The 12,832-nt window shown below is 44.3% G+C and overlaps 1 protein-coding gene across 2 annotated transcripts in view; it reads right to left on the bottom strand.

The window, feature by feature from the left end:
* Positions 1–428: 428 nt before the first annotated feature.
* MST1R (macrophage stimulating 1 receptor) overlaps positions 429–12,832 on the bottom strand; it is a 56,593-nt gene continuing 44,189 nt past the window's right edge. For both annotated transcript variants that reach the window (XM_048492205.1, XM_048492206.1), the window contains 6 exons: positions 10,199–10,279; positions 8,303–8,484; positions 5,229–5,338; positions 4,573–4,738; positions 3,062–3,198; positions 429–1,127 (listed from right to left, as the gene is read on the bottom strand). In XM_048492205.1, coding sequence (XP_048348162.1) covers positions 899–1,127; positions 3,062–3,198; positions 4,573–4,738; positions 5,229–5,338; positions 8,303–8,484; positions 10,199–10,279 — 905 coding nt within the window. In that variant the 3' untranslated portion in view covers positions 429–898. The remainder of the gene's footprint in view (positions 1,128–3,061; positions 3,199–4,572; positions 4,739–5,228; positions 5,339–8,302; positions 8,485–10,198; positions 10,280–12,832) is intronic.

The following is a 12,832-nucleotide window of genomic DNA, read 5'->3' as shown; positions in this document are numbered from 1 at the left end:
GCTGTGAAATATGTGTGGATATCAAAGCAGAGGGTGGAGGTGTTCCTCATCGCCAGGTGGGTGCAGATGCAAGGGGCAGCAGGAGAGCAGCTTCTCACTGCTTCTCCACAGGGCCATCTTGTTGTTTGGGGTGGGGGAGGTGCTGGGGTGCCCCGCTGGCTGGTTGGGACCTAGGAAAGGGCAAGTGGGGAGGGTTGGGCCAGGAAGGCAGTGCTCTGCTGGCTAGCTCCTGGGTCGAGGAAGGCGGGCTGGGTTGTGGGTAGAATTTTGGGAGGATGACCTTTCCACCAATGGGTGTGCAGGAGTGAGTCCTGCGTACCATTGGTTAGGGGTTCATCATTGGACATTCCATCCCTTAGGGAATGATGTATAAGGATATGTATTTCATGAGACAGAACGGACACAAAATGGAATGCTGAACATTGAGCTTGATATAAATGACACATATGGCCAATTTATTCCTTTATATACAAATTCAGCCACAGGCTGAGACATTAAATTACTTCATAGCAACAAATACAGCCTTGCACACAGGTTCACAGGTATTACGAATGTATCTCTTTTAAAGAGCTTAAGGGGACCTGCCCCACATCATATGCAAGGAATGAGCTTATCTCTGCTTCTTTTTCCCTCCCCACCCCATCCAGAAGAGCAGAGGTTATTACAGAAGGTCTTGTCTATGGCTTTCTTGAATTGACAAGGCACTGACAAAATAAGTGGTGTCTAAATGGAGGACTGAGGACCACTGGTGAATCTGGACTCCTGCAAGTCAAGACCCAAAGGAGTAAAGGCATTCTCAGCATTCTCAATCTGCAGAGTGAAGCCATTGGAAGACCCACAGTACAGGCGTGCATAGGGCTGTGCTGGACTCGAATGTGTTCCTTCAAAGAGTATCCACTTAGTATACAGCAGCTGCTTCTCCTTCACTAGAGGAGTCCGGGTCATCTTCACAGTGGACTGAGGCAGTGAACAGCTGACCTTGATTAACGTTGACATAGGTAACATTGAGGTTAATGTAATGTTCCCCTTTTAGACAAGACATAATATGCTCCAGTTCCTGGATCAGGGTAAAGAAAGTTGGCCGTTTTTCAGGACTTGGATCCCAGCAGTTCAGCATCAATGTATACCTGCCTCAAAAAACACAACTATATTAGAGCAGAAAAACTCCTTGGACAAGCATGCTAGTTTCAGATTGTAAGGGTAGCAGAATATCATGGTAGTGCTAGACATAGACAATGTCCTCCACACATGAAGAGTAATTAATGGCAGCTCTCCTCCCCAGCTGCCATTCAATGAGCTACCCCATTCCCAACGCCCTCATCTTAGTCCTCATTCTTTCCAGATCCACCAACTTTTTGCTAGTTCTTGTACTGTGGTATGCTTCTAGACTCTCTTATGCCACATAGACCTGAGGGGAGACAACAGATATGTAGAAGTGGGAAGGAGATGCTATTTTAGAGATTCCTCTGTGGAGTTGGGAGTCATGTTGAAAATGAGGGATTTGGAACATTGGGCAAGTAGGCTGAGTGACTGTGACATATAAGACTGTAATGAGGAATGCAAGGAAGGGGGGAAATGCATCCAGAGATCAGTTGGGATAATCATAACGACTACATGTAGCAAAGTATTTAACACACAGCACCGGGTTTCTGGATTTTGCAAAAATCCAAAGGGTGGGCAGATAAGTTGTGCTTTGGTTTTTTGCTTTTTTGTGGGGGAGGGGGCAATTGCCAGGATCTAAAAGGCTCACCAGATTTGTCTTCCTGACCAATACTCACTTAGCAATCTCATCAAATCAGACTGTGTTCAACATGTAGAGGGCCCTTTCACAAGAAATAGATCTTACAAGATAATGAATGCAAATAGATAAATCAATACATACAAATTGCAACACATTGGCTATCCAGTTCAGCTGAACAGAATCAGCTCTCATTCAATTAGGCATTTGTACAGTTCTAGCAGTCACATTTGTGAGGGCTAGATAAAAGTCAGATAGAAGTTCTGACAGGAGACAACCTTTCCCATGGCCCTTTCATTTTTGCTCTTTAAACCTAGCTATCATCAGCCCACTAAACCCAGACATTGTGGCACACCAAGATTTGCCACAAGCACAAAGGCAACTTGTTTCTCATGCCTGTGTAGGACTCTTTCTTTGTACACTGAGTGCAATTATCCATTCCTGGGTTGAAACTACCTGGGTTCCTCTGATATAGTAAGGGCTGTAAGCAAATTCTGATTGACCTGGACACACACCTTTGTATGTCATCACAAAACTTTAAACAAAGAATCCTTACTCATGCTCTGTGTTGGAAAGGAGGGGGGGAAGGGCAAAATTAGCAAGTCACACTCATGCCCACGGAAGCTCATCACAGCTTAGAATGCAGCCGTCATCTGATTAATTGTTCCCATCCATCCCTTTTTACTTTTCCCTCTATCACATTCTCATCCAAATAAACCCCCAAAGTCTGCATTTCCCCTAGTTTCAAATCTCCCAAGTAGCAAATCTCTTGAACTGTTTAATTTAGCACAGAATTCTAGACCACTTTTCTGACATTGCCTGCTCTTCCCATGATCCTAGAATCATAGAATTAGAAGGGGCCATAGAAACTGTCTAGAAGTCCAATACCCTCCTCAATGCAGGATCAGTCTAGAACACCCCAAACAAGTGTTTGTCCAGCTGCCACTTAAAGTCTGCCAGTGAGGGAGAGCTTGCCACCTTTCTTGGCAGTCAATTCCACTGTTGAAAGCTCTTACAGTACCCCCCCCCCTGCTCCCAGTATCCAGCCAGTACCTTTCCACCTGTGATTTAAACCCATTACTGCCAATCCTACCCTGCCAACCAGAACAGCTCTCAGCCCTTCAAACTCCTGACAAAAGCAATCATTTCCCCCCTGAACCTCCTCTTCTCCAGACATTGAGATATAGGTCTGGTCTAGTTCTTACTTGATGGCTTTCTATGACAAAAATCAGCTGGATGCTATCTTATCCTATTACTGTACAAACTGCAATGGGTTTTCCTCCTTAGAGTAGCCTTTTGGAATGCCCTGTCAAATATACTCACAGAGAATCTGGGCAGTACTCAGGCTGGGGCAGCCGCCTTCCTTGCAACAAGTAGCAGGTTATATCATACGGATCCACTCCTGGATATGGGGAGGCCCCTCGTGTCATCAGCTCCCACATGAGGATCCCAAAAGACCACTGGGCAAAAAAGTGACTCACACATATCAGAACACTTCAGAGAAGAAAACAGATGGCCACAGGTGGAGTGAAACAGGTATCAAAAGCACCACCCAAGAGAGGGTCATGTGGTTCTTCAGCATTCTCTGCCACTTCCCCTTCATTTGGCACAGTTCTACAGTGTTAAGATGTGCCTTTTCACACAAGGGTTGATAAAAACATTCATCAGAGGAATCTGGGTTATGCATGAAGCTGACTGCACAGCCAAGGGGGAGGGGGTGCTTTATGACATGAGCAGATAATAAGGACACGAGAGCGTGGAATTGCCTTAAGCATTTTTATAACACCCCCCTCCACTCACCCTCACAATGAACAGGGGAACAGTCCTTCCCCGCCGCCCTCCTACTTAACCCTGAGATCTCCCAAGCCTTGATCGTGGCCCCTCCACCACCACTACACATGCCTCCAACTGCAGCAGCCAGCCAGAGCTCCTGGCTTGCTTGTCTGCTTAGCATTTAGACAGTGCTTTTAGACAGTGCTTTCAATGTTCAAAACACTTCACATACACTTCCGGACCTCCCTGCCATACTCTTCATTATGACTCTGTCCAAGCTTCAAAAGGCCCATTAGGCCCAGCCTCAGCTTCCCCATACCATTCATAAACCTTTTCTTTGAATGACAGGACACTTCCTTCTTTTCTTTCCCCCTGCAATTTCAGAAGAGCAGAGCCATGTGCACCAAGGCAGCAATAGTAAGAGAACATATACATCAAAAGTGCTGATCCAAACTGCTCCTTGGGCCTCTACTGGCAAAAGTTTGTATCAGGTCCTTTGTGTTCAATCAGTCACAGGCACAGCATACACAGGTGTGCTCTCTGCCCATCTTTTTTTCTGGCAAATCTGACTTGAATGAATAACTTAGTTTCTGCTGCTTTAGGTTCAGTGTGCAAAAAGAAAAGAAGAGTAGACATAGGCAGAACCTATTCATTGCTGAGATGATGAGAAGCAGAATAGGACAGAGGTGCATTGTGAACCATGAGGTCTAGAAGGTAGTGTGTGCATGTGATTGACAGAGAGACTGTGTTGAATGTTTTCTGCAGTGGTATCCTTTAACACAGTATGAAAACAGGACAGTACTGAAATACGGTAGGAGAGCTTTGCTGCTATTCTAGGAAGAAGACAGTCTATTTGATTCTTATACTCTGGGAACAGGTGCTGAAAGCAGAGATAGAAGGCAGACCCAGCAGGAGCGAGATTCTGCTAAACAGCCTTTCCCACCAGACCTCCCCTTTTGCTGTGGATATTATGCAGTCTGGAGAGGGAAAAGTTGAGGATTAATTTGGAGAATCATGGCTCCTGCAGGCCAATATAAACCATTCTTTTCATCTGCACTTACTACGTCAGACTTGGTGGTAAATTTTTGGGTCTGCAGGCTCTCCAGGGCCATCCACTTGACTGGAAGCTTGGCTCGGCGGTGTCGCTGGATACTGTAATACTCTTTGTCAAAGACGTCTCTGGCCAACCCAAAGTCTGCCACCTTCACTGTAAAGGTCTCATCTAGCCTGAAAAGCACAAGGAGGACTCTAAATGCCTTAGAAGAACAGGGTAGCCAAGTGAACTGCATCTTTTGGGCATGGAGGCGGCACTATTCACAGCAGCCGAAGCTCACAGGTAATGAGCAACTATTGGCACTGGCTGAAAGAACAACCAAGAGCCACCAGGCTGAATCTCATTCTCCCAGTTAAGGGACTGTCCTATGTGGAACCAGCTTAACCAGCTGACATCTGGGGTGAGTCTGCATGAAATAGGTAACAGCACAGTGTTTGTTAACTCACTATTAGATGCTACTAAAATAAGCCACAGGCAGGTTAATAACAACCATCACTTCAGAGACAATGTTCCAATGGAGACACAGGAAATCATTAGGAAGCAGGATGAGGTGGCTGATGGTGCTGCCTAGATCAGGCTAGAGCAAAACGGCCCTGCCAATTTCCTCCTCATAGTAATATTCTGTGTGCGTTCACAAAGACGCATGCCTGTTTAAATACTTACATACAGTTTCTGGCAGCAAGGTCTCTGTGTACAAACTTCTTCTGGGCCAAGTACTCCATCCCTCGAGCCACTTGCAACCCAAAGCCTATTAAATCCTTCACAGTAGGATTCTGGGGAGGGAAAAAGGAGGCAGTCAGACATTCAGGAAACTTAAAGTGAGTTTTCCATCTGGTTCTGGAGTTTATATGCCTCTGGAGAGCTGAGCTGCTCGCTAGTGAAGCCCTCAAGCCAATGCTGCTGAAGTTAATTTCAGGGCCACTTCACGCAAGATGAATTTTCTGTACAGTCATCACTTTTCCATGGGAAATTGAGGGTATTCCTGGGTGTATACTATTGCATATCTAGTGGGATCCATAAATATGTTGTGGATATCTTCTGTCAGCTGATGCTCCCCTGTTATGTGTGCACAGAGCAAAACAGAGACTTGTCTATCACCTGACGATGTACGCACAAGGGGCACATAACAACCTACATTGATGTGATATCAGGACAGGAAATCAGAATTGTGTAGATCTTCCCTTCTTAAACTTGAGTGTCACTTTGTGTGTGTGTGTGTGTGTGTGTGTGTGTGTGTGTGTGTGTGTGTGTCTAAGCAGCCCTCTAGTGGGCACTAGCTTTCATTGCCTTTTCCCATACAAGCTCAAAGTATGACCCAACAACATTTTTAACTCTTTGTTTGGCACTGTTACAAGTGACTTTTCAGTTAGAGCAGTGTGACATTCTGTCTGCCCATAAAAGTTTCAAACTTGGCATGATGACAAGGAGCAGCTAATGAAATATAATTGAGATGGGGGGAAGGAGTTGCGTTACTTGGTACTAATTAGTCACAAATTGAACATAATAAGTGCCCACGCAACATGGCTTACAAGCCTTACAACAATATTCCACACTGTTTCAGTAGCAGTGAATCCAGCATACAGGGATGAGGGGAGAGAAGTATATATATTCACAAAAAACAAAAAGATGACTTCAAAATGCTGCAAAATGTGCTGTTCCCCAAACAGTGCATAATTTAAGGGAAGGAATGTGGATTATAGACTGTATTTTTAAAAAAATTATTTGAGAAGAAGCGTAGTTACTAGCAGCTTCTTAGATGAACCTGAAAGCCCTGGCTTTAGAGCCCATAAAGCGTTTGGGCTCTGTGTAATATATACTTATTAGTAAAAAGAGGCTATTGCTTTATGGCCTTCTTCCAGAGTCCTTTAGATAAAAATAGCAGCCACCACCACAAGTCTTGCCAAACTTTCGTCTCAGACAAGATTTAAAAGTTTATGCTTTAGTCCTTCCACCCTAAGGCCTCCCATGCCATTCTGCACCAATTGAACGAGTGCTGCTTTTATATGTTAGACATTTCCTGCATAGAAAACATGCCCATGTAGAAAATAGCAAGAAACCTGCAGGTTTTATATAGATAGATGAATCTGTCATATCTGAGAACTGACATGAGGGTTTCATGCTATGTCCTGCACAAATATACTTTGCCCTTATATGGACCTACCATGGGATCTGCTGGGGGGTTCTTAGGTCAGACCCACAGTTCTGATGGTTATGTCTTTTTGGGAAAGCAGCTTTGAGAATATATAATTGAGTGCAAAGAAGCAATGAGGCATGAGGTAATGAATCCTTTCCCCACCATTTACCTCTGCAATCCCCTCTCACCCTAGTGTTCCCAACATGTGTTTTCCCATGGAAACCTACTGAGGGAAACTGAATGGGAAAGAGTTGCAAGGTGGAAAGGCAGACAGGAAAATGATTAGGTGGCCATCTAATCCCATCAATGCTTTTTCGCAGAAGCTGTCAGGGCTTTTTAAACGTATTAATTAAAAATGTATACTTCTGGCCTTAGAAGACTTCCCTAACATGGGTGCAGGTCAGCCCTGCTGTATATCATACAGAGTACTCTCCCCAGTTGAAGATAATCAGCAAAATTGGAGGGAGGGGTACATCTCACAACTGGAATTGCAAACAGCTATGTTTCAAGGCTGAAGGGCACTGCTGAAACTTTATACTAAGGAAGGAAAAAAAGAACATACAGCCCTTTGTATCAGCAGAAGTCTTGATTTCTTGCTATTAATCATTGTATCACATATTTGATTATTGCAAACAAATATAGCAAGTTGACAATAAACATGGGGAGGGGGGTTAAGTCTACAGTTTGCCTACAGTGAAGCTTGCTCCAGCTCTGTGTCAGGCTACTCCCCCCCAACCCTGCCGACTAATGTGAAAGAGGGAGGAAACAGACTGCAGATACAACAGAAAGCAGCCAGTTCTGCACTGTCCAGGTTGGGAGGGAGAAAACAACCTGCAGTGCATCTCTACCAGCTGATGCATCAGCCACCAACTCACGTTCTTCCCTAATCAAGAAGACTCAAAGTCAGCAAAAGGGGTGGGGGAGGTGAAGCCTCTGCTCCAAGGACCCTGGAGCTCCCACATCTTGTTGCAGCAGTAGAGGCTGCTGCAGATCAGACTGTTTGTACATGCGAAATGCTCTGCCAGACACCTGACAAGAATGTCTTAGCTAACCAAACACTGCTGTGTTGCAGCACAGATTTCACCACCTCCTGTCTACCACACCCAGAAAAAAAGTCCCACTGCTTCCCCCAGGGTGGTGAACCTCTGAAATAGAGAAGATGTACTAATTAAACAGAAAGAGACACTGAGGTTATGTGCGTGAGTCTCTACTGTATCACCCATCCAAAGCAAAATTGAACTACAAGAAAAGGGAAAACAGACCCACAGCTCTCTGTAACCTCTTTCCTTAACAACCAGCTACAAAGTGGGCCCTACCCAAGAGCAGGCTGAGAATCAGGATGGCCTTAAATGCTTTTGTTCCACTCAGTGGAATGGAAAGGAAGGATCTTAAGGGCTGGCTTGCTGCAACAGGCCCAATAAGGGAAACTATACACTGAGCAAAACTCAAGAGACAATTGGTGCAGTGGAAGAATTAATTTTAATTCACTCTGAGATCCTTACATATTTTGCATATGCTTCATCAGGGACAGGGGAATCTTTAAAATATCATAGTCTGAACACTTTCCACAGCAACAGTGTTTGAGGCGAGAAACTGTACACACCTTCTTCTCAGAACGCACAAACTGTCGCAGATCTCCATGCTTCATGTATGGTAGCACTACCAGTGGCAGCCCCTCTTTTGGTAGGGTAATTCCAATGAGCGAGAGGACATGGGGGTGGTGGAAACTTTTCATCAGAATCCCTTCCTTCAAGAACTCTTCCACCTCCTCCAAGTCAGTGATTCCTAAGGGGGGGGGGGGAGAAGAAAAAGTGACAGTTTGAAGGCATTGAGGCAACAATTCTGTTTGCTGCCATATAAAACTCAAGGATTCAATTATTCAGAAAATTATTCAGAAGTGGAACATAGAAGGGCTTCTCAAACATGCCAAAACCAGTACAAACTTTGGAGGAAAGAACTAACTCATTGGTTTTTGTGGAAAAACACTCCAAACAGATAATCTGCAGGCATGCTATTAACACTGAAGGAAGAAAGGGATTGCCAGATGAACTGAAGAAATCTAAATCTAACTGGCAAAAGGATGCATCTTCTTTCTGAGATTACAGGGGAACTGTGGCTTGACCATGCACTCGGGGCTGAACATACTTCCTCTTTTGCTAAAAATTCTATCTGTGTAAGGGTTCACTGAGAACCATGGATCTTGTGCAAACAGAGGTTTTAGAGGAAGAGGAAGTGCATTTTGCAGCACAGATCATCTTGCATTCAGGAACTCATTCGTAGGATTTGAGCCTGGGTTCATAAGAGGAAGCTTTGCCAGCCAACACATTGTGTATCACTTAAAGACTAGCAAAGCACTGAGGACAGGCTGGCTCCACTGGGAGGCTGATACTGTACATTGTCTCATTTCAGATGTTTAGAGCTGGATACAAGAACATTCCTAGTTCTCCAGAACTTGCCTGGGATTATGCCAAAGAGTTTCACAAAGGAAACTTTGATGGTATGTTGCAGTTAGCAGAATTTACTGCCACACTGACTTCAATGATTTCCCAATGGCAAAAGGACACTGAGACTTTGATGTACAAAGATGGAACCTGGTGGTGCCTCTTTGTAACATTTCATGAAGTGAGCAGCAGAATGCAAAACAAGGCAGGTCTCCCTAGTACAGTGGTGGTGAACGTATGGCACGGGTGCCAGAGGTGGCACTCAGAGCCCTCTCTGTGGGCACGTGCAAACAGAGTCTCCCCCACTCCCACATACATATCTAGGCTGGCCTGGGCTGCTGGGCTTGATTATTAGCATTAAACCGAAGACCTAGTTTTGGGGAAGCAGTGTAGGTCACCCTGTAAAGAGCTGTTAAACCCCACTGATTTTCATGCGAAGAACTAAAGCACGATCCTTTACCTGGGAGTAAGCTCGGTTGCTGGCAATGGGGCTTGCTTCTGAGTAAACCCTCCTAGGGTCGTGATTCACCCGTTGGAAGAGTTGCACGGTTGCTTCAAAGCAAAGCCACCGACTACTACCAAGCTTACTCCTGAGTAACGCACGACTGAGCCAACCGTTTTTCTAAAGTAAAACCTCAGCATTCAGGTTAAATTGCTGTGATGGCACTTTGCGATAAAGAAGTGGGTCTTGGGTTGCCATATGGGCACTTGGTCTCGAAAAGGTTCGCCATCACTGCCCTAGTATGTCCTGTTTGAGGTGTGGTTTTTGAGGGCATGTTTAAATGAGCATTAAAATGCCAGATCGTACTACAGTTGCATTATATTTCCACAAGCACCAATCTAGCTGCAGCAGCTCAATATCATGAAAATATGAGCATTTCAGTGCTAGAGAAATGTATGTATATGGCTTTCAAAACAAAAATAAAAGGGTTCACCACACAGTGCCACATTGTTGCAATGCAGCTGGGGGGTCATAACCACCGGGAGTTCACTGGGTTTCCTTTAGCAGACCACTAAGTATAGTTGCCATCACTAGGGAGGAAAGAGGAATTACTCACGGTTCAAGGATTTAACAGCACAGCGTATCTCTCTCTGGGATGGATCTATATATATGCCATGGTAAACGCTCCCAAAATGCCCTGGACAGAAAAGGAAGAGCAGCATTGGAAGAACAAGTCCTACACTTGCCAATAAAGAAATCACCATACCCAATATGATCCATTTCTTTAGGTTTTTGCATCAGCTGGCAGTAAGAAGGACAAAAGCATAAGACAATTTGAGCGCCTGCTTCTGCAGGCTGTTGAACTAGCAGGCTAATATCTCTCCTTCTAGTGGGGGACTTGAAGGGTCCACAAAAATGTGGCAATCCACAAAACAAAACAGAAGTTCTACATAACTGAGAAGACTCTTCAGGAAAGTAGAAACAATATTGGTTGTCAATATAAAGAGGGAAGAAAAGTTACTCCCTAAATAGCGAAAAAAGTTCTGAGCATGCTCATTTGTTTTTCAGAAGCCACAGACTGATGAGGGTAGTTGGACATCCCTTTTTGTTTGTTTTTTAAGAAGAATGTTGGAATTGGCTCACACATGCTCCTAACAGCAGATGCTATCATGGAGGGAAAGATTAGGAAAGACCCTAATTCCCTTTTGACAACAAAGAATGCTTTAAGTTTTAAAGGGCACTGATCGTTTTGCAGCTAAAACAGTCCTGATGGAGACATTAATCTGGATCAGAGGAAAAATGCTCCTCTGTTTAAACTGAGAGGAGGGTGGAACCTCTAACACAATATGGCAAGGATCACCTTTTTGAGCCTGGGGGTGTTTCTAAAATTTTGTGAGAGAGTAATGGACACTGCCACAAAATGAGCTTCTCATGGGGGTTGAGGTTAGTTCAGTGGTGTAGTGCCAATGGGGGGGCCCAACACCCCGGCGGAGCTGTGGCAGGGGCATTCCGGGGGCAGGTAGCACTGTGTCAGGAGCACAGGGTGCAGTTTCTCCTCGCTCCACCCCTGGGTAAGTTACAAAATGTTGGGAGATTCAAAGTCAAATATCCCCTTGTGACAGAAGAAGCTGGTTCTGCATGGACATTCCTTATAGAGGCATAGATGATGTCTGGGTCTGGGTGAATTACCTTCTGGTTCCAAGGAAGTGAAAACATTTTTTTCTTTGGATCTTTTACTTGGATAAGAAATGCCATTTGATTTCAGTTTCCAAAGAAAGGGTTTGCTCCGTGAGCAGCCCATAGGGAGAGTTTTACCTCAGATAACCACGCAAGAAGCCTTTTAAAAAGTTTAACCAATAAATTACAGAATTTTATTTACAACTTAAGGGAGTTAGGTAGGAATTGTCAGTATAGATAAAAACAGTTTTTATTTACAGATATTTAGGTGTTTCCAAAGTTCAGCACAGATAGCAATTGGCTTTTACAAAAGATGCCAGTTTGTCACAGAGTTCTTAATAGTTGTGAAATATGATAGATTTTCAATATGTTTCATAGAATATATTCAAGTTTGAACTCAGTGGTAACTTTGGTGCCTTTTATGGAAACTACATGGAAAATATGATTTCTTAACTTACTTTTCCCTTCAGATTTTTAAACTTTAAGATTACCTCACATTGTTTGAAGTAAATCCTACTACAGAACTAGAGATGGGAAATCTCTCTCTCACACATACAGTGAGATTCCCCTTCTGACAAAAGAATTGGCCCTTCTCTGACACAATCTCTTTCCCTGTTCCCTCAGTTCTTCCCACTCTGACCAGAAGACTGATCAGCTCTGTTCCGACAACCTGGGCGAGGAATTCTCTACCTAGAAGTAAACTCCCTTCCTGGATAGAGTTTGGGACTCTCTGCAAACCTCTCTTCCTGCCAAAACCACAGACCTCTCCCAGACACTAAACACGCTTGCTCTCTCTGAAACTCAAAACCTGTGCTAGACAAACTCCTAGACTTTGTGAGGGTTGAAAGCTTTACATTCTGGCTTTTATCCCTCTGCCTGTTACTCAAGTCTGTCACAGTCTCCTTTTACGGCATCACAAGTGATACCCTGCACCCCATAGTAGAGAAAACAAATAAACAAATATGAGGCACCTACCCCATGAGCCTAATTCCCTTCCCCACCATCAAGAGAATTCTAACTTGGAGAGGTACAGAGTGGACAGAGAAGTACAAATACTCCTTCCTTAGGTCTGGGGCTAGGTGAGTAGTTTCCTGCTCACCTAAGTTTCAACCTCTGCAGTCAGCACTACAGGGAAATTACATAAAAGCACTTGAGTGCCAGTATTCAAGGCTAGGCAAGCAGGAAACTACTACTTCAGCTCTAGAGCTTAGCAGTCTCAAAACACTGCAGGAAATGCTGGTTTTCCTCACCATTGCAATTCCTGATGGGCACCAGGTTCATGGCTTTTTACCTCTTTTCTTAGCTCCTAGGCCTGAAGAAAAACGTCATGTCACCCCAAAGCTTGCATGCCAAATAATTCAAAATCAGACAGTCTGATAAAAATATCACTCATCTGATAAAATTATCACCTATTTTTGTTCTGAGAGACAAACAAGAGTTCTTAAAGTCCTGCTCAAGCTATGTGATCAGCAGCCCCATTTGCAAGGATGTAGGTAAGTGGGGGGTTCTCAGGTTCAACCCCCCCAATTACATGTCTGAAGTTCCACCCTCCGTTTGTGATTTTTGTATTTTG

Source organism: Sphaerodactylus townsendi, linkage group LG03 (genome assembly GCF_021028975.2).
Source record: "Sphaerodactylus townsendi isolate TG3544 linkage group LG03, MPM_Stown_v2.3, whole genome shotgun sequence".
NCBI lineage: Eukaryota > Metazoa > Chordata > Lepidosauria > Squamata > Sphaerodactylidae > Sphaerodactylus > Sphaerodactylus townsendi.
The sequence above is the reverse complement of the archived record's forward strand: the minus strand, read 5'-3'. Positions and strand labels throughout refer to the sequence as shown.